The sequence below is a fragment of the Gracilinanus agilis genome, chromosome 1 (assembly GCF_016433145.1).
Source record: "Gracilinanus agilis isolate LMUSP501 chromosome 1, AgileGrace, whole genome shotgun sequence".
NCBI classification, from domain to species: Eukaryota; Metazoa; Chordata; class Mammalia; order Didelphimorphia; family Didelphidae; genus Gracilinanus; species Gracilinanus agilis.
The window spans coordinates 395,445,543-395,470,993 of NC_058130.1; the positions used below are offsets into that span (position 1 = coordinate 395,445,543).

The window sequence follows — 25,451 nt, forward strand, 5'->3', positions numbered from 1 at the left end:
GCCCCCCGGCGGGAGCCGGTCCCTTCCCCGTCTGGGAGCGCGGGGCCGGGGCCCAGGGGACCCCGGGCCCCGGAGAGCGGGAAGAGGATGGACTGCCCGGCCCTCCCCCCCGGATGGAAGAAGGAGGAAGTGATCCGAAAATCTGGGCTCAGTGCCGGCAAGAGCGATGTCTACTACTTCAGGTACCGCCCCGGGGGCGGGGGACTTACGGGGGTTGGGGTTCGTAGGGAGGGAAAGGTTTTGGGGGAAGGAATGAAGGAAGGTGATGGGATGTAGTCTGAGGACCAAGGACAGGGGCTGGAGCGAGCACCAGGGACAGGGGCCTTAGGTCAAGGGTCAGGGCTAGTGGCCTAGGACTCAGGGTAGGCTGTGACAGCTGTGGATTTGGGCGTGAGGAGGGAGGCTGCGCTTGGTTAGCGCGGTGCTCGTTTTAGGATCTGCTGGAGCCTTTGGCTAAGATATAGGGGACTAGAGAAGAGCAAAGATAGGTCCAGGAGCCCTGTATGATTTGAAGGAGGTCAGTTAGGGCATGTGGTTTTAAATACCACAAGAAGTTAGGTTTGAAGAGAGGCGAGTTAGGCTACTGTGGTTGTCCAGTTAGGCTATTGAAGGGTTAAAAGAAGGTGCTGTTCACTAGAACTGTAAAACTAAGTCATTACTGGCTACCATCCCAGTCAGCCACAGATTAATCACAGGAGTGTTTAATCATACACATGTGGAAATACTAGGTGTGTGTACAGACCCACACACATATATGTATATATGCGGATATATAGTAACAAAGTTTTAGTTACTTGTACCATTCAGGGAAGTTTCACAGGTTAGTTAGTGTAGAATGTTTAGTGTTACTTTTTTATTCTTTAATATAGAACAGGACCATGTTCTCCTTTGAAACTTAAGTAGTAGTAGCAAAGTTTTAGTGGTTCAGAGGAGCAACATAACCTTCCCAGCATGGATGAGCAGCAGAAAAGAACCTTTCTAGAGTCTTTGGGTTGTCTCTAAAACAGTCCAATAGTAGTAGTTTGAGGGCCCTTTCTCCTTCCTCGTTCTCATTTTAAAAAATCAGTTAAGTTCATTTAGCTCACTAAAAATGAATTAGTCTCAACTTTGTAATCTGGTGGGTAATTAATTACTCATATCTCCAGAAAAGATTGCTCAATATTTCTTGGCAGTTTTTTCAAGAATTTAGCAACATTCACCATCAGGAAGTTTTTTACCCCCTTCTTTCCTCCAGTAGAAACTGAGAATAGCTAATCAGCATCTTTTGCTTTATTACTCTTCATAACACTCAGTGATAATTATTTAATCCCCTCTTCACTACTTCTTTTTTCAGAGAATTCCCTTTTCACCTTTAAAAAAACAATCGTTTTAGGACCCTGTTAGTCATGCTGTGTCTGCATACATGTTAGGCTTGATGACTTAATAAGCCAGGCAACAAAGCAGCTATGTCTTATGATGTCAGTGGAACTACTTCACAATAGGTAATTCTATTGTTTGCCCACAGTCTTCAGTTAGTGGAACAATAAAAATGAATTTATTACATTTAATGACAATTTTCAGTATTCTATTTTAGTAGACTAATTTTTTTCTCTCTCAGAGAATTGCTCTTTATTAAGTTAGAATGTTGATACTTCCTAAGAATTTAATGAAGTGGGGTTGAATTTTGTGATTTTTGTTTTCTGTCTTTGACATCCACTTAGTTATTATCTTTTTGAAGATGCGTATTTTTGTGTCTCTATTTGATGAAACTGGGACAGATGTAGAGTTTTTCAAAGTATATGTCAGGATATGGTTGCTGATTCTAATTTGCTGAAGGATGGTTTAGCATATTTAAATATAAAGTATTATTTCATGGTAGTTGGTAATTATTGATTAATTTTTCCTTACCACATAATCCACTCAACTTGTTATCCATGTATAGACATCCAGAAAAGTCAGCATTTCAGCAAATCTCAATTCTTGGAGTTGTTTAGGAGGAAATATAGCAATAGATAGCATTCTCTCATCTGGCCTGACTCCATTGGTCTTGAAACAAAAAAAAGACAATGAAAAACTGTTTAAAACAAGCATATGATGTTGTTTTTCTAGACATTTTATTATTCCCACCAACAAATTTATGTTTATCTCATAGAAAGAATGTACATTTTCAATAAAAGATTATACAAAATTCCTTAATGTTAGAAAATACTTCTTACCTCCTTAAGTTCATTCTAGTAAAACATTGCATTCAGGGCCAATCATAATTATTACTCTGGCTTCCTAAGTTTCCAAATTCTGGCCTTCCAGTTTTCTGTTAGATTCTTCTGGGCATCCTCCTCTAGATGGTATACACAGTATGCTATGAACTGTACTTTGTTGAGATTGAATAAGCTATTAAATTTGACAGGAATGTCTGTGCCCAATATTGATCTCTTATAGAGCTAGGCAACCAGCAAGTGTCCTCAATAGAAAACCTTTGGCTTTGAACTTATTTTCCTGTGGCATTCCCCAGTGATACATTTTATTTGCTTTTAGAATGAGGTATTTATTCAAACTGCCTTTTGGTTAAGAAGTCCACATTATTTCAGTGTAAGTTAGAGTTATTTAAATAGTAACTAGTTGTGGGTATCTTTTTTAAAAATATGTTGTAACTTTTAGTTACATGACTTTTTTGTAAAAATTAGAATAAAAGTTATGGAAAAAACATATGAAATGATGATTTTACTGGTTTTCAAAATTGTTATGTGAATACTAAAAGTAAAGATAGTCTAGTTTCTGTTTGTTCTTTTAAAATGCTACTTTTAAGATAAAGCTATTTTGTTAATGATTTTGGGCATTCTTTGTGTTCCTTCTCCAGATTGATTTCTACCACAGAGTATTTAGTTCAAGCAGCAACAAAGTATTAAACATGATATCTCAATTTTATTAAATTCCAAAGCATATGCTTGTCATATACATAGTATGTGCTGTGTGTACAGCATATCTGTGATATTATAGCTATGTATACCAGTCACTTTTTATAACAACTTTGTATTTTAGTACTATTGTTAGTTTTAGTTAGGAAGGAAAAATTCTTTTGTAAGAGTTTATTTTTATTTGACTTGCTAGTAATAATGCCCATTATATCTCCTCCCAAGTTAATATTTATTATCCCTTCCTTTATCCTCATATCCTACCTGAGGTTTACCATTACCCACCCATCCCATACCCATGGCATCTGCTATAAGACTAGGTAATTTGATCTATAGAGAGGAGTAGGGTGTGTAAGGGGTAAGAGTGAATTCTGAGTGGTAATCTGAACACCTGCATACATTGTTCATGCAGATGTTAAACTCTTGATGTAGTAGCCCCGAGGGAGGTTGATTTTTAACAAATCAATGTCTGTTAAAAGGGTGTGGTTGGCACTTATTAATTGAACAAAAAATAGTTATTTATGACAGTTTTCAATTGTGGAACAATTTGAACTGCTCTTGGAAACTACTAGGTTTCAGTAGGAACAGCCTTTGTTCGTCAATTAATAAGACATGTCAGTATTATTGATATTATATTAACTGTCATGATATCATTCAGGTTTTATTTTTTTAAAGGGATGTTTTTTGAGGACAGCGGAAAAACATTTTTATCATTCTCTTTCTGCTGTCAGTCAACAAGCATCTATTTAAGTGCTTGCTATATGGAAGGTACTATGTTAAGTGCACTATTCTAATAGTCTCCTAGCTGATCACGCTGACCATAGTTTTTAAATTCTGCATATCACTGTAAGACTTAACTCCCTACTGCTTACAACAGCAAGTCTGAATTTGCTGATGCAGAACTATCAATTACCGCCCCCTGAAAAAGACCCTGGAATCATTGGATAGTTTTTCAAGATAATAAACTAATGCACATCTGTGGTTAACAAAATGTTGGATCTAATTTTCTTTCTTTTTTAAAAAAAATTTATTTAGAATATTTTTCCATGGTTATATGATTCTTGATTTTTCCCACCTTCCCTCCCCTGTCTCGGAGCTGACAAGCAGTTCCACTGGGTTATACATGTATCATTGTTCAAAACCTATTTCATGTTATGCATATTTGCAGTAGAATGATCTTTTAACATCAGAATACCAATCACATCCTTTTCGAACCACATGATTGATCATATGTTTTTCTTATGCTTTTCTGTTCCCACAGTTCTTTCAATTGATGTGGATAATGTTCTTTTTCATCAGTCCCTCTGGATTGTCCTGGGTCATTGCATTGCTGCTAGTAGGAAAGCCTATTATATTCGATTGTGCCACAATATCTCAGCCTCTGTGTACAATGTTCTCCTGGTTCTTCTCCTTTTGCTCTGCATCAATTCCTGGAGGTTTTTCCAGTTCACATAGAAATTCTCCAGTTCATTGTTTCTTTCAGCACAATAGTATTCCATCACCATCAGATGCCACAATTTGTTCAGCCATTCCCCAATTGATGGGCACCCCCTCATTTTCCAATTTTTTGCCACCACAGAGAGCGTGGCTATAAATATTTTTGAACAAGTCATTTTCCTTATTATCTCTTTGGGGTACAAACCCAACAATGGTATGGCTGGGTCAAAGGGCAGGCATTCATTTAAAGCCCTTTGCGCATAGTTCCAAATTGCCCTCCAGAATGGTTGGACTAATTCACAACTCTACCAGTAGTGTATTAGAGTCCCAATTTTGCCACATCCCCTTCAACATTTATCACTTTCCTTTGCTGTCATATTGGCCAATCTGCTAGGTGTGAGGAGGTACCTCAATGTTGTTTTAATTTGTATTTCTCTAATCAGGAGGGATTTCGAACACTTTTTCATGTGCTTATTGATAAGTTTTGATTTCTTCATGTGAAAACTGCTATTTATGTCCCTTGACCATTTGTCTATTGGGGAATGGCTTGATTTTTTTGTATTTGACTTAATTCCTTATATATTTGGGAAATTAAACCTTTATCAGAGAGTTTTGTAATAAAAATGTTTTCCCAGTTTGTGGCTTTCCTTCTAATTTTGGTTGCATTTTTTTTGTACAAAATCTTTTAAATTTGATATAATCATGGTCATTCATTTTACATTTTGTAATGTTCTCTATCTCGTGGTTGGTCTTAAATTCCTTCCTTTCCCACAGACCTGATAGGTATACTATTGTATGTTCACCTAATTTATTTATGATTTCATTCTTTATATTTAAGTCATTTACCCATTTTGAATTTATCTTAGTATATAGGGCGAAAGATGTTGATCTAAACCTAATTTTTCCCATACCATTTTGCAATTTCCCCAGCAGTTTTTGTCAAATAGCGAGTTCTTTTCCCAAAAGCTGTGATCTCTGGATTGATCAAACACTAGCTTGCTGAGGTCATTTACCCCTAGTCTATTCTATTGATCTACACTTCTGTCTCTTAGCCAGTACCATATTGTTTTGATGACCACTGCTTTATAGTAAAGTTTAAGATCTGGCACTCCTAGGCCTCCATCCTTCACATTTTTTCCTAATATTTCCCTTGATCTCGATCTTTTGTTCTTCCAGATGAACTTTGTTACATTTTTTCTAATTCTATAAAAAAGTTTTTTTGGTAGTTTGATAGATATGGCACTGAATGAGTAGATTAATTTGGGAAGGATTGTAATTTTTATTATATTAGCTTGTCCTTCCGATGAGCAATTAATGCTTTTCCAGTTACTTAGATCTAGTTTTAATTGTGTGAAAAGTGTTTTGTCTTATGTTCATATAATTCCTGAGTTAGTCTTAGCAGAGAGATTCCTAAATATTTTATATTGACTACAGTGATTTTAAATGGAGTTTCTCTTTCTAGCTCCTTATGCTGGATTTTGTTGGAAATATATAGAAATGTTGATGATTTATGTGGGTTTATCTTGTACCCTGCTAAAGTTGTTAATTATTTGCAATAGCATTTTAGTTGATTTTTTGGGATTCCTTAGGTATAACATCATATCATCTGCTAAGAGTGATAATTTAGTTTTCCTTTGCCTTTTTTAATCCCTTCAATTTCTTTTTCCTCTCTAATTGCTACTGCTAGTGTTTCTAGTTCAATATTAAATAATAGAGGTGATAATGGGCATACTTGCTTCACTCCTGATCTTATTGGGCAGGCTTCTAACTTGCCCCCATTGCAGATACTTGCTGAAGGTTTTTAATATATTCTGCTTATTATTTAGAGTAATGGCCCTTCTACTCCTATACTTTCTAGTGTTTTCAATAGGAATGAGTGTTTTGTGTTTTGTCAAAGTTTTTTTTTTTTTGCATCTATTGAGATAATCATCTGATTTCTGTTGGTTTGATTATTGATATGGTCAATTATGTGGATAGTTTTCCTAATATTAAACCATCCTTGCATTCTGGCATAAATCCCACCTTATCATAGTGAATAATCCTCATGATCACTTGCTGGAGTCTTTTTGCTAGTATTCTATTTAAGATTGTTGCATTCGTGTTTCATTAAGGAAATTGGTCTGTAGTTTTCATTCTCTGTTTTTGTCTACCTGGCTTGGGAATCAGTTCCATATTTGTGTCATAAAAGGAATTTGGTAAAACTCCTTCTTTGCTTATTTTATCAAATGGTTTGTATAATATTGGGATTAGTTGTTCTTTAAATGAATTCACTTGTGAATCCATCTGCCCCTGGGTTTTTTTTCCTTAGGAAGTTCCTTGATGACTTGTTCAGTTTCTTTTTCTGAGATGGGATTATTTAAGTATTCTATTTCCTCTTTCATTAATCTAGACAATTTATATTTTGTAGATATTCGCCCATTTCACCTAGATTGACATATTTATTGCCATATAATGGAGCAAAATATTTCTTAATAATTATCTTAATTTACTCTTCTTTAGAGGTGAGATCACTCTTTGATATGTTAATTTTATTAATAGAGTTATCTTTTAATGCCAAAACCCCAATAATATCCCCATCGAACCACGTGATCAATCATGTTTTTCTTTCTCTGCATGTTGATAGCGTTCTTTCTCATAAGTTCCTCTTAATTGTCCTGGATCATTGCATTTCTGCTAGTAGAAAAGTCTGTTACATTTGATTGTGCCACAGTGTTTCATTTCCTGTGTACAGTGGTCTGGTTCTGCTCATTTCACTTTGAACAATAATTTATGAATGTTACTTGCAGGGAATGAACTGAAAAATAGAAACATGAAAGACATAATCTATATATTCATTTCTATTTGCCAGATGATGACTAATATGATATAGGGGGAGGAGAGCATGTTGGGAGTGGCTGCGATACTTGTAAATAAATTATTTTAATTAAAAAAAAAGAAAGCAGCCTGCTCTTCATTTCTTGTAGCACAATAGTATTCCATCACCATCATATACAGCAACTTGATCAGCCATTTCCCAAATGATAGAAATCTCCTTAATTTCCAATTTTTTGCCACCACAAAAAGAATGAAGATATTTTTGTACATTTGAGTTCCTTTCCTCTTTCTTTCACCCCTTTGGGATACAGCCTTAGTAGTGATGTTTATATATCAAAAGGCATGCACAATTTTTTAGTTTTTTGAGTTGTATAGTAGGGCTCATATCTTTTGGAGATGTATTCTATGACCTATTGCAGATAGCTGAAATCACTAATATAAGTGGATACCTGCTGTTAACCATGAGTAACTGAATCAGTAGATATAGGGGTACAGCTATACTAACAGTACCATAATTCTTCTGCTTTGGTTCCATTATTATAGCAAGTAGGGGCTTTCTTAAAGGCTAATAATGTGATGATGCTACAGTGAATATTTTTGAGTTTATCAAACACTAGATTATTATGGTGATTTACTATGGTGTATTATGTACTTAATCTATTCTACTGATTCACTACTACTTCATAGCTCTGGTAGGCTGCTTTTCTTAAAATTTTTTAGCAGTTTTTGTTGAAAAAGCAAGCATCCCCCTCATTCCCTGCTTTGAAAACAACACATACAATATTTTACAATATATATATATATATGTATATGCATATATATATATTGAGTCAAAATCTTTGTAATTCAAAATTAGTAGGCATTTATTAAGCCCTTACTTTATGTCAGATACTGGATATTCAAAAAAAATTTTTTTAAGTGGGGTAAACCTTGGTCTCAAGGTGCTTATATTCTCCTGTGACAATAAGACTTCTTTACAGATAAGTGAATAAAATAATGAAATGGTTTTTATGCAGTCAGTGATATTATTTTTTTGCAGAAAATTCTATTATGTCCAGCCTTAGTTTCTCTTCTGACCTTTCATCCCTCTTTATTAAATCCTTATTAAAATTTCCAATTGGACATTTCATAAGCATCTCAAATTCAACTTAGTATGTTTAAATTAGAATTAATTTTATTTTTTTTTCCCAAATCTCCCCTTTTCCCTAACTCACTTATTTCTATTGAGAGTATCACCTTCCTATTCCCTCCTGGTTTTCAAAGATGGTGGTTCTGGTATATATTTGCAAGTTTTTTTGTTTTTTTTTTTTAGTTCTACCAAGCTTTTGTTTCTATGTTTAGAGGAATGTGTAACTGGAATATTCTCTCTGTCTTTCTGTTAAAACCACACAAAATTTGAGCCTGAGATAATTGGTCTTAGATTTCAAATAGCACTTATTTATTTGCTATTTGGTTTTAAGAAGTCCATTAATTTTTATTTTTAGACTAAATTTTTAAAAGTACATTATCTTTTTTTGATATCACCTTCATTTTCTAATATATATTCCTTGCCCACTCATCTACCCAGTTAGCCATCCTTTTTAACAGAGATAAAGATGGAAGAAAAAGGAATTTTAGAAATAATAACTGTAAGAAATAAAATGGATATAAAAGGATAGAATTAAAAATATTAGGGTTTTAAAAGATTTATTGGTATCCATTAGAAAATTGAAGCCCCCTGCCATGCTAAGAGTCAATTTGAAAGACCCATGTCCTGTTATCTCCCTTCCCCATCTTGCTCAGTTCCAAGTCACCAAAGAGGAAGTGACAATCCAACCTCTCACTATTTATCCTTCTGTCTATGTTATTAGGCTTCCTCTCCACGTGATTATGCAAGAGAGGAAGCCAGTTGACTCTTGGGAAATGTGGTTTGAAAGAGTCCTAAATGTCCATAGGAAGTTTAGATCAGGGACCTCAAAATTAGTTCAAGGACCCCCAAATTTCCAATACCACATAACTAGCATATCAACCAAATTTGAAAATGTATGCATTATTCGTATTCATACTTCATTACTCTATCAAGCTTGATCATTATGATTAAACAGCATTCAGATTTTTTTTCAGTGTGTTTTAAAATTTAGGTTATAATAATTGTATATATTGTTTCTCTGGATCTGTTTTCTTTACTATTTTATAAAAAACACTTACCTTCCTTCTTAGAATCAATACTATGTATTGGTTCTAAGGAAGATGAGTAGTAAAGGGTCAGGCAGTAGGGATTAAGTGACTTGTCCAGGATCACATAGCTAGGAAGTATCTGAGGTCAGATTTGAACCTAGGATCTCCTATCTTTAGCCCTAGCTCTCAACCACTGAACCACCTAACTGCCTTCACTTCCTTTACTATTAATTAGAAATGAAATAGTATTTGTAAAGCATTGTTCAAAGTATCTGGCACATAGTAGGTACTATAGATGCTAGCTATTATTATTTCCCAGAAGTCATATGCTTTTATAAATTCTTTATATTAGTCATGTTTTATGGTATAGTAGTATTCTATTGTTTTTCTCTATAACATTTTGCTTGACCATCCCTCAATAAGCGAGCAGCTATTCCTCTCCTCCTTTCCCTAAATTCTTTGGTGTCATTAAAGGTGTTATAAATATAGTGTTCCGAAGTCTCAGTGCTAAAGCGGTAGGAAAGACTTTTGGGAAATGGTTTTTGGTTTCTCTCAGACCTTTCTATCTTTTAACTTCCTTGGGGTATATACTCTAGCAACAGGATATCTAGGTCCAAGAAAACTATACTTAGCACATGTAATTAAAAAAAATGTGGATTGAGGTTTTTTCCCCCCAATTATTACTTATTTCTTTATCCTACATTTAGTCTTTATTAAGAGATCTTTTAGAGAGAGGGAACTGAATTTAATTTGTTAAAATTTGTTGCTATTGAAAATTTTCAACTTTGAAGTGTCTCTATGAGACAAATTTTTCTTCATCTTTATATGTTTTGAGGCAGTGGACTTAGAAATTGGGCAGTTCATCAATAGCAAACAGTTTTTATTACTTGACCATAGTTTTAACTCCTTGATACTTTGTTTTTTCTAACTTTAGTGGTGATATGATCTACTAAAATGAGGGTCTAACATTTTCTGGGCTAATAAATATCTCTAAAAGGGGTTATTGCTTTCAAAAGAGAGTTGAAAGTCCTATTCAATCATTTTGTCTTTAAAAATTATTATGAACTCTATAACTGTCAATAATGACAATCAACATACAAAGTAAGACTTGTCTAATTCCTGGCCTTTAACAAGAGAAAATCATTATGAAAAAAAAAAAAACAGAAAAAGAAAGTGGCTTTGTTGTATATCTCCTTCTAGACCTGGCTGAAATTGTTACCTTTTTATCCATTTTCTTTTAAAAAAATATAATTGTAGTTAGGATACTTATACTCTTCTTTACCTTTTCTTTCCTACTTTTTTCTTTTAATTCATATTGTTTCTATACTGATTGAAAAATATATTTTTTGTTTTTTTTTAATCAACATACTTTAGTCATTCTTTAATTATTGGACAGTTTCCATATTTTTTTGCTATTACAATTGGAGCAAATATGAATATTTTGTACAATTTTGTACATTGTCCTTATAATTTTATTTATAATATAATTTTTTGGGATAGAGACCTTGCAATGGAATCACTTGATCAAAAGATATGCTTAGTTTTGTGATTCTTATTGCAAGTTGCCACATTATTTTCCCAAATGTTACACCGAACTGTAGACTCATATTATTAGCACTTCTGCTAATCTTTTTTTTCCTTTAAAAAACACTTATTACTGGCTATGTATTTTGGAATTGAACAATTCTAAGGTGGAGGATCTTCAAGGTCTCTTTAAAAATCATTATAGAGGGGCAGCTAGGTGACAAACCTGGCCTTAGACACTTCCTAGCTGTGTGACCTGGGTAAGTCACTAACCCTAGCTGCCTAGCTCTTACCATTCTGCTGATTTGGAATTGATATCTAGTATTGATTCTAAGATAGAAGGTAAGGGTTTAAAAAACATCATTATGGGGGGCAGCTGGGTAGCTCAGTGGAGTGAGAGTCAGGCCTAGAGACAGGAGGTCCTAGGTTCAAACCCGGCCTCAGCCACTTCCCAGCTGTGTGACCCTGGGCAAGTCACTTGACCCCCATTGCCCACCCTTACCACTCTCCCACCTATGAGACAATACACTGAAGTACAAGGGTTTAAAAAAAAAACAAAAAACAAACAAACAAACAAAAAAAAACATCATTATGGAAATCACTTGACAAAGCATTGTAAATCACAATGTGGCATATACCTTTTTTGGTATTTTTTTGGGTATAATTGATGGTAGTAATCAATGGTTAGTTATTTTTGGTTGAAAAAAAGTAAAATGACTTCTTTTCTCTCTTTTGTACTCATGAATAGTACTTTATAACTAAGTTTTATACAAAGTAGGTAAAGGAATATTCTATTTTAAAAATAACTTTTATTCTTTAGTATAGGAAGGCATATACAGGTGATATTATTATCATATTGATTTTGGAGCTAGGCAGAGAGAAAAGGCAGGAGGAAGATAACACTATATTTCAGAAGTCTGAGGATACAGAATACAATTGCTATAAAATAAAATATGGGTTGTTTTTTTTTTTCATTTCTAGCCCAAGTGGTAAGAAGTTCAGAAGCAAGCCTCAGTTGGCAAGGTACCTGGGAAATACTGTTGATCTCAGCAGTTTTGACTTCAGAACTGGAAAGATGATGCCTAGTAAATTACAGAAAAATAAACAGAGACTACGGAATGATCCTCTCAATCAAAATAAGGTTTGTTTATTTTTTATGGTTATATAGAAGTTCTTTAGGACTTTGAAGCACATTTTATGTTATATTTGTTCATATTTTTCCTTGTTTCATTTTTAGATTGTCATTAGCTTTTTTTCATTCTTACTGATCAGTGTTTTTAAAAATTTCTTCAAAGAAGATAATCCCATAAATCTACCATGTCAAATGTAAAGAATTTACATTTGGCAGCATATATTTACATATAAAGTGAATTATTTGTGAACCATTTCAAGCAAACATTTCAATTTCCCTTTGAGAAAGCAAAATATACCATGACTTTTTTTTAGGAGAATTGAGAATAGGGGTGGAGTAGCATTTGTTACTTATTTTTATTTTTTTAAAAACCCTTACCTTTTGTCTTCAAGTCAGTACTGTGTATTGGCTCCAAGGCAGAAGAGTGGTAAGGGCTAGTGACTTGCCCAGGGTCACACAGCTAGGAAGTGTCTGAGGCCAGATTTGAACCCAGGACTTCCCATCTCTGGGCCTGGCTCTCAATCCACTGAGCCACCTAGCTGCCCACTGCATTTGTTACTTATATGAAGTTTCTCTGTTCATGATTTATCTTTGTTTTCTCAATTAGACAGATCATAGATTTAAAATTGGAAATGGTCATTTAGTCAAACTCCCTTTTTTTTACAGGTAAGGAATTGAATTCCAGAGTGTTTGTGACTTTCTAGTCTTTATAGCATCTTCATCCTTCTCTTCAGTAAGATGTTTGTTAGACAACATTGTGTGTAAATTAAATTAAAAACACTGGGGAGACTTAACTTATGTACAAATTTAATGTTCAAAATCACAAATGTTTACTATAACTGTTGTTTACAGAGTACTGTTTCATGTACTGGGAAAGCATAAAATTTAAATGAGATCTAATCTCCTTACCCTTATTCAATTTGTAGTCTGGTAGTAGAATATGCATATATGCATAAATGAAGATAACACATGAAAGGTACAAAGAGAGGTGCAGAATGCTATGTGAGGTCAGAGTTAGGGTTATTTCCAATTTAGGGGAAGCAGGGAAGATTTTCTGGATTAGTTGAACTTTTTTTTTTTTTTAAACCCTTAACTTCTGTGTATTGGCTCCTAGGTGGAAGAGTGATAAGGGTGGGCAATGGGAGTCAAGTGACTTGCCCAGGGTCACACAGCTGGGAAGTGTCTGAGACCAGATTTGAACTTTAGTTGAACTTTTAAGTGCTTGATAAGAATTCTTTAGATTGGTCAGCAAACATTTTAGTTAGGTGGTGATATGAGCAAAAGCTTGGAGGTAGAAAATGATAGGGGAAAAAGAGAAGTCATCCAATTTGGCTTTATCCCAGAACACATGGAAGTGGGAACAATAGGAGTAAGACTGGAAAGGTAGGATGATGCCAAATTGTGAAAGTCTTGAAAACTAGGCCAAGGAATTATTTAATTTTGTATTGTTCTTGGAGGATTTTGAGGAGAGGAATGACATAACCTTCTCTGTGCATAAGGGATATTATTCTACCAGGAAGTATAAAAAACGAGGATGAGCAAAATGTAGAAGGTTATTTCAGTAGTCCTGTTTGATGGTAATGAACTATTGTGCTAGAGCATTGAAACTAGAAAGGAGATAATGAAATTGGAGAGTTTGGGGCTAGAGGATTGCTTGACCTCAGGACTTGTAGGGTTAAAAACAATTGAGTGCCCATACTTAGTTCAGTACCTGTCCAATGAACCCGCTTGAGGAAAGGGCCACTAGGCTACCTAAAGAAATGCAAGTTGACCCAGGTTTGAAACAGCAGGTTAAAGATTTTGCATGATTCTCAGTAGTGGAATCAGGCTTGTGAGTGGCCTCTTAAGGTATAGGCTAGATAGGGAGATCCAGTACCAAAAAAAAATTTACTGGGGATATCAAATGGGGAAGATTTTGTGGCTGAATTCATAAGAGAGAATGATACTCAATTGAAAAAAAAAGGAGGCTTTTTATTTTTATCATTTGGAATTTGTTTTTCTTTCTCTTTTGTCTGTATTCACTCTTCTTTCATTGGTTAGATAGGGTAATATTTCTAAAGAACCTGGGAGAGTGTTTGGCACATAGATGCTTAATAAACTTTTGTTCCAATTCTCTTGTTCTCCAGTGCCTAGTGCTATCCACTCTTACCTTGTCTAGCTTTTTATTCTTTTCCAAAATATTTAGAAGGAGGAAAAAAACTTGCTATGATGGAAATGGTCATATTAAGTAAAGCAGGAGAGGATAAACTCTCATTTATGTTCACTCATTTCCTCACTTTCCTGGCTATCAGTGCTTATGGTTTTTGCGTTCTAGCACTAGTTGTAGCAATGTTCAGCAACATTCCATCTCTTCAACCTGAATCTAGAAGTGATTATCTTAGAGCCTCTTTCTCTACCATAGTTCCTAAGATAAGGTGCTCTGATAGTTTGAATCTGATTTTACTTTGTACATAAATCTTCATGCTTTTGTATACAAAGACTAATCATTAATGTGTCTCCATTTTCTTCCTATGGAGTCTAAAAAAGGGATAAAAAGGAAAGGGAGATAGACTGGAGTGGTTTATTCTCTGTCTTTCTTCCCTTATTATTAGTAATGGTAAAAAATGTATTTCAAATGGTTTCCTTCTACTCTGGTACAGGAAAAAGAGGGTAGTGGTCATAGTAGGGGAAACAAGCAGATCATTAGAAGAAAAGAATGGGAATAACTGACCCATTACAGCCAAAGAGTAGCTAAGATGCTCATGCAATGTAGCTTCTTATTAGTTCTCTTATGCGTGTGGTTCATAAGTCCTATGACTTCATCTCTCCCTTTCTGACCATGGTTGGAGTCTCCTTCCCCAGATTCCTCTTGCCCAGTAGTTCGAGAGCTGAAAGGAGGTAAAGGAGTCCTGAATGAGAAATCCTATAGAAATATTGTTGCACATTGTATTTAAATTCTATAGTATGATTAGTAAAATACAAGACTTCTAAGTACCTTATGGGTTACATGAGTTTATGTGGTAGCTTGTGAACTTACCATTTGTAACATTGTTTCTCTACAGGAATTCATTCTGATTTCCAAATAACCAATTTATGAGAACTTTTGAAACAACCTGTTAGTAAGTTGGAGATTGTTCTATATATATAGGTTATGGTAGTCTAAAAATATATCCAGGTTAGTTTTTTTTGTTGGGGGGGAAGTTTAGACTTTTTAAAGCTAGAATTATTTTTTAAGGGTAGAAAACAATGAGCTTTGACTAATTTTGTAGACTGAATTTTAAAAAATCTTATATTTATTGCTTTCTTTTTTTGTCTTTATATCACTTTCATTTCTGAATATATCCTATGAGCAATCCTTGTACCAAAGAAGAAAAAGAGGAAAACAAACATAGTAAATAGTTCAGCAAAACCAAATAACAGATGAACAGATTCTGATATTCCAAAACACTCACCTCCATTCCATCTCTGCAATTAAAGGAGGTGGATTTTCTCAATTCTGTTTCTGGTTCATAATAGTTACATAATGTTCAAATTCTTTTTCTTTTCTATTTACATTTTTATGGTCATTGTATTTATTATTTTCCTGGTTCTGCTTATTTTACTCAGAATCGGTTTATGTATGTTTCTATGCTTTTCTGAATTCTTCACAGTCATCATTTCTTACAATATTGTAATATCCCATTACATTCATGTAATACAACTTGACCATTCTCCAATCACTGGACATCTACTTTATTTCCATTTCTTTGCTGCCACAAAAAGTACTGCAATGAATGTTTTGTTATATTTAGGGTCTTTCTGTCTCTGACTTCTTTAGGGGTTATTATAACCATGAATATTTTATTTGATCATTTCCATTTTCTTTCTAGAATGTTTGAACTCATAGCCCTTAACAACAGTACATTAATGTACCAGAAACAATGATATTTAAGGATACTATTCCTATCCATTTAATATTGTGAGTCAAGATTTTTCCATTAGCTTTAATTTTTGTGAAGCTCTTTCTAACTATAGTATATAGGTATTGTTGTGGCATCTAGACAGACATCAATTTCATTCATGATATACCAGTTAACCTAATGTGAACATTGTGGAACGCTCCCCTTATCCATATTCTCATCTGGCTTGGCTTTTATGACCTTGTTCTGTCATTGTTCTGTTCTTATTTGTCTTATACCTCATACTTAGTCTTCTTTTGCTACACTGTTATTCTCTTCTTTTGGAGTAGGTGTGGTTATTTCCCAAGGCTTTGGCCTGGACTTATTTCTTGTTTATTTTCATTCCATTGGTGACCTTACTACCCATGGACTTAATTATTAATATGCAGATGACTTCTAAATCTAAATATGTAGCATTCATTTTACTGCTGAACTCTAGTGACATATTGTGAACTTCCTTCTGTAAACTTCACAGGAAAGGTCCATGGTTTATAGGCATCTCAAACTCAATGTGTTCCAAGTTGAACTCATTGCATTTTACCCCAAACCCATCCTCATTTATGTTGATACCACCATTTTCTCAGTCTTCAGATTCACAGTTTTAGAATCTTCTTCAATTCTCATATCCCATTAGTTGTTAAATCAATTCTACCTCCACTAAATTTCAAATCTACTCTCTTCTTTCCACTCACCCAGGTTCGTATATACATTTATATGAGTATACACACATTCATTTATTCTGAACTTAAGCTTCAAATTAAATTAATATTTTAATACATATAATAAAAGAGGATTGTACATGAAACTGTGAATATCTAATAATATATAGTTTGTTTTAAAAAGTATATAGTAGATTCAGTGTATAACTTCCAAAGCTGTTGTCCTTGTGTATGATTCTTTCTGGCCTTCTGTTCTCTTTACTGCCTTTTATAATAACTAGCATTTTTAGAGTACTCTAAGGTTTGCAAAACACTTAGTTATTTATATTAGCCCATTTGATCCTCATAACAACTTTGCAAGGTAGGCGTTCTATTATTCTGAATTTACTATTGAGAAAGATATTGGTTAAATGATTTGCCCAGCATCATTCAGCTAGTGAGATAATTAAGACTGTATATGAATTCAGCTAGACATGTCATGCCCTTGTTTTCTAGAATAAAATACAAAATCTTAATTCTGGCATTTAAAAATACTTGCACACTCTTGCTTCTATTCGTATTCTCCATTATATAGTCTCCATTTCCATTAAACTGGCTTCTAGTTGTTCCTTACATATGACATTCCATCCTCTTGATCAGTTCTTTTACACAAGAGGTTAGTTGGGTCTTGAATGCTCCTTTCACTTATATATTATAGAACTGCCGTCTTCCTTTAAAGCAGAGGATAGATGCCACATCTTTGAAGTTTTTCCTGTTCTACCCCCTTTCCCACTCATATCTCTCTAGTAATTTTGCTTTTGTGTTTTGTTTGTTCCTAGTATATAATGTTGGCTCCTTAAGAACACAAATTTTTTTTTGTTTTTATTTTTGACTTTGTATCCTCAATGCCTGGTACAGTGCCTTGCACACAGTAGATACTTAATAGATGTTTGTAAAGTTGTGTTAAATATATGTGTTTTTAAAAAATCTGAAATCTTGGGAGATTTTTTTTTTACTTTATAACTCATGGTGTGAGAAAAAAGTTTTTTTAACAAGTAAAATTAAGTAATTTTATCCATGGATAGAGTACAAGGCCTGAAGTCAGGAAATCTTGCTTTTTGAGTTTAAATCTGGTTTTAGAACACTAGCTGTATATCCCTGGGCAAGATGCTTATCCCTGCTTGCCTTAGTTTCCTTATCTGTAAAAAGAACTGGGGAAGGAAATGTCTTAACTGCTCTAGTGTCTTTGCTAAGAAAACCTCAAATGGAGTCAGGAAGTGTTGGATAAGACTGAAACAACTGATTAACAACAACAGTTTTGAAAACTAGGTTGCATGGGAACACTAAAAATGATTTTATACCTAGATGAAAGAAATATTAATGATTAAGCTATAGAAGAATAAGATACTTTTGAACATTAAAGTATAAGCAGTCTGATTATTTGGTGGTGGAGATGAGGAAGTTGTATAAACCCACAGTGAGATATAAAGAGGATATGGTTATGACTTGTGAGGGAAGTGATAGCTGGAATGTGTAAGTGGCATAGATATTTATATCTGGATATACTTATTAAAGTATTAAGGTATACAGTTTCCCTTAAATTGATCTTCAACTGTATAGAATAGATTTTTTTCATTGAAGTCAGTGTTTACAGAGATTAAATCATTTTTCACATCACATCAGATAACTTTTTGAGAATACTAATGGAACATATGTAAGCACATTTTAAGCATGTAAATATTTTGAAAATAGGAATATGTAAGGTATTGATAAAAAAGAAGACATTTTTAGCTCAAGAAGAAAGATAGTAAACTATTTAATGGGGGAAAAAAGAACATTCCTTTTTGCCACCCCAAATTGTTTTGCTCTCATTCCAGCTCTCCAGGATATAATGTGACCTTTAAAGGGAGGGCACAAACACTATGTTTGTGCTACAAATATAAATTTGAGCTGAGACACCCTGCATAAGTAAGTTTATGTCAGAGTATTTAAAGTGAAAAGAAGGTTAACTTAGAAGTTTGACATAATCTGATTAGAATACATATTTCATAGAATTAGGACATTTAGACTTGGAAGGAATATCAAAGTTTAGTCCCCTCATTTTACCATTGAGAAAAACTTAAGGCCCCAAGAAGTTAAATTCTTTTTAAAGGTCACACAGCTTTAATAAAGTCCACACAGGTAGAGTCAAAGTTAGTACCCCGCTCTTTATATTTCAAGATTAGTATTATTTTTAGTATACCATTTCACAACTAAATAAAAATGAATTAATTTGATTGTCTTCTTGTCTTTTATTTTTTTCAATTAAAGAATTATTTTTACATTTGCAGGGTAAACCAGACTTGAATACAACATTGCCAATTAGACAGACAGCATCTATTTTCAAACAACCTGTAACTAAAGTTACGAACCATCCTAGTAATAAAGTAAAATCGGACCCTCAACGAATGAATGAACAACCACGTCAGGTAAGGGTAACATCAGTTTTCCAGGGTTACAATTCAGGACTATTTTAAAGAAATTCGAGTAAACTGATATGGATTTTTATTACATTTGCAAATTAAATTTTACATGCTAGAGAATGACAAAAATGATAAAGTAAAGATATATAATACTTATAAAATCAAATTTAATGACATTTTGTGGAATTTATTTTTATGCTATTCATATATAATTTGTAATATTACCTTTTGGATAATTTTTGGATACTTATTTACATGTAAACTTTAATAGTTTGACAGTAATGAATATCAAGTTGATTGCATTACATCCTTAAATTTAAAAGGGTAGTGTTTCATAAGGGGGTAAAATGTAAAATTTATTTATTTTTAATAAAAGACTTTGTTATTAGTTCAGAACTGACTTTTTTATTCCTTGTTTCATTAAGTACCCTTTATTATATGAAATAATTTAAAAATCAAAATAGTATGTTATATTCTGTACATTGTACATTCTCCATTTTTATAAAATTTAATTTAAATTCCCTTTCATCTTTATATTCAGCTATTCACTAACAGAATCTATTCTCAGAAATTAAAATATGCAGTTATTATCAGAAAGACCTGCCTGTTGCATAATAATGTTATATAGTCAGAAAAGAGAGAGAGACACATTTCAAAATTTTCAAAGATTTAGAGAGATCTTTTATTCCTGTTGGTGTTTGAAATATTTAGCTACTTCATCAGTTTTTAGTGGTAGTTTGGGGTAAAGACAACAATCAATAATTATGTTCTCTTTTTTCCTACTTCTTCCTACCTAAGGAACAGAAAATACTGATTTACTTGCAACTTTTGACTTTGCCTCTTTCATTCCCTTTCAAATTCAGTTGCCTCATTCTACCCTTTCATTTTAATTTTAGTTTTCATTAGTCCTTTAAATTTTTCATCTTCAGACTTCATAAGGATTTGGCCAAACTTTCAGACAGTTGCTCTAGAAGAGACTGTACATAAAGAAATTCAGTTCCCACATCCTCTGTAGTGTTTTTTCCTCTTCAGGTGAGCCAGGAAAACAGAAGATATTTGGAGCCACATTGGATCAGCCTCTTGCTATAGATGTCTCAAGAATTGAAGGTCTAAACTTGCTTTACTGTTGGTCCCCAAGAGAATCAACAGGGGCCATGTAAGTGTATCACATCCAGTCTAAAAGATGCATACCTGCATGTGCCTTTAGGTTCTTGTCACCACTTAGGTTTTCTTTTGAGCCATTCATTTTTTTTGGTACCAGGCTTTGAACTTCTGTTTGATCACTGTGATAGTGATAGTCATCAAACTGCTGGTGGTTGGATCTAGTACATTCGTTACAACAGTGAAGGAATTCAACCATTCAGAACTTTGTCTCTTTGGGTAAAATTCTTCTGATTATTTTCTTTTTCAGATACTGTCTAGAGTCTTGAACATCTTGTCCTTTGGCTTTTTGGTGATTAAAAATCCTCTCCTATCCAAAAGATTTTCATTTAGTGATGATTTTTAGTACATAATTGGGTAAGACTTTTCCTTTAAGGGAGGGGGCGTGGGCTTAAAAGATAAAGAAGGTGGAATGATATCTTTAAATAATACATTTTTGATTGCAGATTTTGGTTTCTTATGTAGAGGAGATACTATTTTATAGGCTCCATCCTCATCCTTTCATTGCCAGAGCACATTCAGTCAGCGTCTTGATCATAGAACAAAATGAGTAGTCATTTAGTCATTTGAGGGACAAATCTAGTGACAAATGCATTTTAATAACAATAATATCTAGCATTTATTTAGTACTTTAAGGTTTCCAAAGTGCCTTATATATGTTATCTTATTTTTTGAACCATACATTTTGATAATTAAAATGGCTTCAAAGAGTGAGAAATGGAAGAATTATTTCAAAGATTTCAAGATGACTTGAGCTTGGCTTTAAACAAACAAACAAAATGAAATTATTTAATCAACTTAAGTTGTAGTTTTTGATCTTCCTTTCTTGTTTGTGTAGATAGGAAGTATTAAAATTAGGGTGGAAAATACTTCTGACATCTATTAAACTATTTCCTAGTTTTATCTTTACTCCTTTTTTGGGTAGAAATTTTCCCTGGATAACAAAATTTAATTATCATAGGATTATTTTCTATTTTTCCCCTTCTTTATCTTCTGCATAAACATTAAGTTGATATTGTTCAGTAGTTCCTTTCTCAATATCTTAAGTCTGAGAGAAGATTCTATTTTGGGCTGGCAGCAGAAAAGACTGGAAAGAAGAGGGAAAATTTATTTTGCTGGTGTGTTTAATGTTTTTTTTTTCTTCTTTCTGCCCTAATAAAACCATTCTGCTTAAAATTAGTTATAATGGAAACCAGTATTTGACCAGCAACAATTTATTGTAACAGATAATTGCATCATATTATTTGAACTGAAAGAAACTTTTAAAATGTTTTTTCCAAATGAAAAAATAGATTTTTCTTGTTTACTTGAAAATAAATGATAGTGAGTTCTCATTTAGAAAGTATTAGGACATACATAAATAGCTTCACCTTCAAAGCCTTTATTTTGGTTTTGATACTTTGTAAATTTGTTAAATTTAATTGTTGGATGAGTGCTAAATTTCTTCAGGGGAAGTTTTTTTTAACACATTAAACAATTGAATTACATTTTGAATTTTGTTTTATATTTCCATAGTTTAATTGAGTATTTTTTTTTACTAAATCATGCTTGCCTCTGTGAGATATGATAGAAAGCAGGAAACATGGCTCCTTTTAAGGATTCTGATATTAAGACACAGACAGATTTAGGTTTCCAGACTTCTGGTATCATTTTCTTCCCATGGATATTTTTGAAGCTATTAATTTGCAAAATAAATATTTAGATAATAAAATAATTCTGCCAGACTATGCATTAAGCAGCAATAATATAATAATAATAGCCAATATTTCTGTAGTGCTAACTATGTGCCAGGCACTGAACTAAACACTTTATAATTATTATCTCATTTGATCCTCACAACAACCCTATGTGATAGGTGATATTATTATCCCCATTTTACACAGGTGGAAACTGAGGCAAACAGAGTTCAAATGACTTGCCTAAGCTTGCATAGCTAGCAAGTGACTCAGGCAGGTTTTGAACTCAAGTCATGCTCATCCCAGGTCTTATGCTCTATCCATTGTGTCACCTTTACAGTAATACATAGTAATCTAATTTACTATGTACATTTTGCATTCTATAACTATTTTAAAATTTGATATATCATTAATTTGTTTAGTTTAGGGACTTTGGTAATTCTGTAGCTGGAAAGGCTAAAAATTGTTATCATCAAATAAGGTAATATAAAAAGAATGCCATAAATAGAATCTAGTTGTATGTTTTGCTTATCCTTTTTACATATAAGGAGATTATTTTCAAGAAATCACATTTATAAAAATGATGCTAGGATAAATAGCCAGCCAGTGTTGGACATATTACCTGAGATGATTTGATCTTTGCTATTAAACAATTAGTCATAATGTTCATACTGTGAAGTTTAGAAAAATATTTTGTGTACTACTAATAGTTATTGCAATACTCATTTTTATGTAGCCCTCACTGGCACTTTTATTGAATAATTTAATTCTCATGAGTTGATTGACATCCAAATCAGAAAAATATCATTAGATTATTATTATTATTATGTTATTAGATTATTTGCTAGTTGAATTTCATAATCCATTGAAGAACATTTTTTCCAAACTTTACTTTGTCATGTTCACTGTTTTGATAGTTTTCCTCCTGATTTGTGCTTTTTTTTCCCCATAGGTTTTCAGTTGAGAGTTTTAATACTTTTATACTTTTGATATTGTTACTTGTATTTTTAGCTTATAGTACTAGAAATTTAAATTTTTTTTGGCTGTTTCTTGATTAAATCCTGGAAATGGTTGAATATAATAGAACACTATAAATATTTTTGATCTCCCTAGATTATCAGTTATTTCATATATAGTTTTCATTTTAGCATTTTTTAAAATGGAGAAAATATTTCAAAGCTGGGGCAAAGGTATTTAAGTCTCCTGTAGGATCCTTTTTTTATTTTATATTTGTATTGCTCTTATATAAAAGGGCATTAAACTTTGATTTATTTTCAAAAACCAAGCTTTTAAGATGTGTGTCCTTAGCAGAAACTGTTCAGACTGCATAAACAACCTAGGGGCAATCCAATCTATAAGGAATCTTTGGCTCAAGATTTAGGTATTAAAATTTTATCACTAAGAAACATCCTAGTTACTGCTAGGAATTCAGCCATATTCCCTTCAAAGGCACTTCATCTAGGCAATTATTTCCAGAAGAATTTTATTGCATTTCTCTATTTCTTAGGAAATGGATTAGCTTATACATCCAGTACCATAGAGAGTATTATATTCATTATTTTAAGTAGAAAAGATTTCTCCATTCTCTCTGAAATCCTACTTTTATTAATTTTATAGACTTTAACAAGAATAGTTTAACAAGAATAGTTTAAAACACCAGTGAATTCATTATAAACATTACATTTTTGCCTGTGGATTCATATAATTACTAAACTTTATAGTTTTAAAAGCACTTTCACATTATTTATACATTTGTATCATATATGTAACATGTGTATATATGTATGTTATTCCTCACAACAATCTTGTGGAGACAGAACAAGTATTATTATTATTATTATATTAGTCTTTATTGATATTTTTTATTTTGATATTCACACCGCTCTCATTTCCAAGGGTATCCCATTCTTCTTCACTACCCAGTATGTCATCTCTTCTAACAAAGAATTAAAAAAAAAGAGTGGAAAGAATTCATCACATTTAATTAACCAAATTTTTTCAATATTCCACACCCATCATCTCTCTTCTATGCAAAAGAGGTATGTTATATCAGCTTGAGAAAAAGTAACCTTTATCCCTGTTTTACAGATGAGAACACCAAAACTCAGAAAGGTTGAGTGACTTGTTCAAGTTACTAGAACTAGTAGCAGCAGAATCCAAGAACTGGAACCCAGGTTTTCTGTTTCTTAATCTATCAGTCTTTTTCAACATTCCATGATTTATCTGTAAATTTGACATAAAGAACATTGCATTTTCTTTAGTAGGAAATGGGATACTACTGAAAAATATCTTAGGAGGGCAAAGCAGAATTTTAGGAAGATTAAATTGACTTATCAAATTTAAGATGGGATGTCTAATATTCCAGTTTACAGACTTTTGTCATAGTGAGGTGATGAAGATTTGAACTAAAGTGATAGGAGTAGGAATAGAAAGAAAGAGTTTGATAAAAAATATTATTAATGAAGAAGTAGCAGGATTTAGTGATTTCTTTTTATGGTGGGACTGAAGGAGAAAGAAGACTGAAATATTCCTATGTTGTCTGGGAGAATGATTCCACTGACAGAAATAATGGAATTGTGTTGGACGTTTTGGTTTTGCTAAGGTGAATTTTATTTTAGACATCTGGTTTGGAATGATGGCAAAATAGTCAAGTGGAAACATTAAGTGGACAAGAAGAAGTGTAGTTTTTGAACTCACTGCTGAAATTATAGAATTTTACAGTTGGAAAGGGTTTTAGAAGCTTTCCAATCTAACTTCTTTTGGCTTTGGTATCTGCTCTATAACATCTCTAACAATTAATGGTCATCCTTATTTCACTTTCTAGTAGTTAGTGAGATGGAACCTACTACTACCAACAGAATCTGCTGAACATCTGGATACCTGTAATTATGGGGAAAAAGTTTCTCTTAAATTGAACCAAAATCTGTTTCTTGTTTCTACATTGATTGCTCATGGGTAGGACGAGCTAACATAATAAAAATGACTGTTCTACCCAAATTAATTTACCTATTTAGTGCCATACCTATCAAACTACCAAAAAACTTCTTTACTGAATTAGAAAAACTATAACAAATTTCATTTGGAATAACAAAAGATCAAGAATATCAAGGGAAATAATGAAAAAAAATGTGAAGGAAGGGGCCTAGCAGTACCAGATATTAAACTATACTATAAAGCAGCAGTCATCAAAACAATATGGTACTGGCTAAGAGACAGAAGGGAGGTTCAGTGGAATAGACTTGGGGTAAATTACATCAGCAAGACAGTGTATGATAAACCCAAAGAGCCCAACTTTTGGGACATGAATCCACTATTTGATAAAAACTGCTGGGAAATTTGGAAAACAATATGGGAGAGATTAGGTTTGGATCAACATCTTACACCCTACATCATGCCATTTTTTTTATCTGATTATGGGATACTGTTAACTAAGTGCAGTAAATTAAGTTTGGTCTGACTAGGAAAGAGTTCCATTACTTCTTTCCCTCCCTTTGGACACTGCCTCCTTAAATGCCATCTAGAATTGTTTTAGCTTTTTGGCTGCCTATTAATTGTTGACTCTACTAAAACCTATAAATAATTTTCATTTAAACCATTGCTTTCCTATATCTGCCTCTATTTCTCTTTGGAAAAGAAAACAAG

At 33.1% G+C, this 25,451-nt stretch overlaps 1 protein-coding gene across 1 annotated transcript in view; it reads left to right on the forward strand.

Moving 5' to 3' along the window:
- The window catches only part of MBD2 (methyl-CpG binding domain protein 2), an 80,519-nt gene that overhangs the window by 4,965 nt on the left and 50,103 nt on the right, over positions 1-25,451 (forward strand). Inside the window, exons 2-4 of the mRNA XM_044681544.1 lie at positions 5-182; positions 11,805-11,964; positions 18,841-18,978. Coding sequence (XP_044537479.1) covers positions 5-182; positions 11,805-11,964; positions 18,841-18,978 — 476 coding nt within the window. The remainder of the gene's footprint in view (positions 1-4; positions 183-11,804; positions 11,965-18,840; positions 18,979-25,451) is intronic.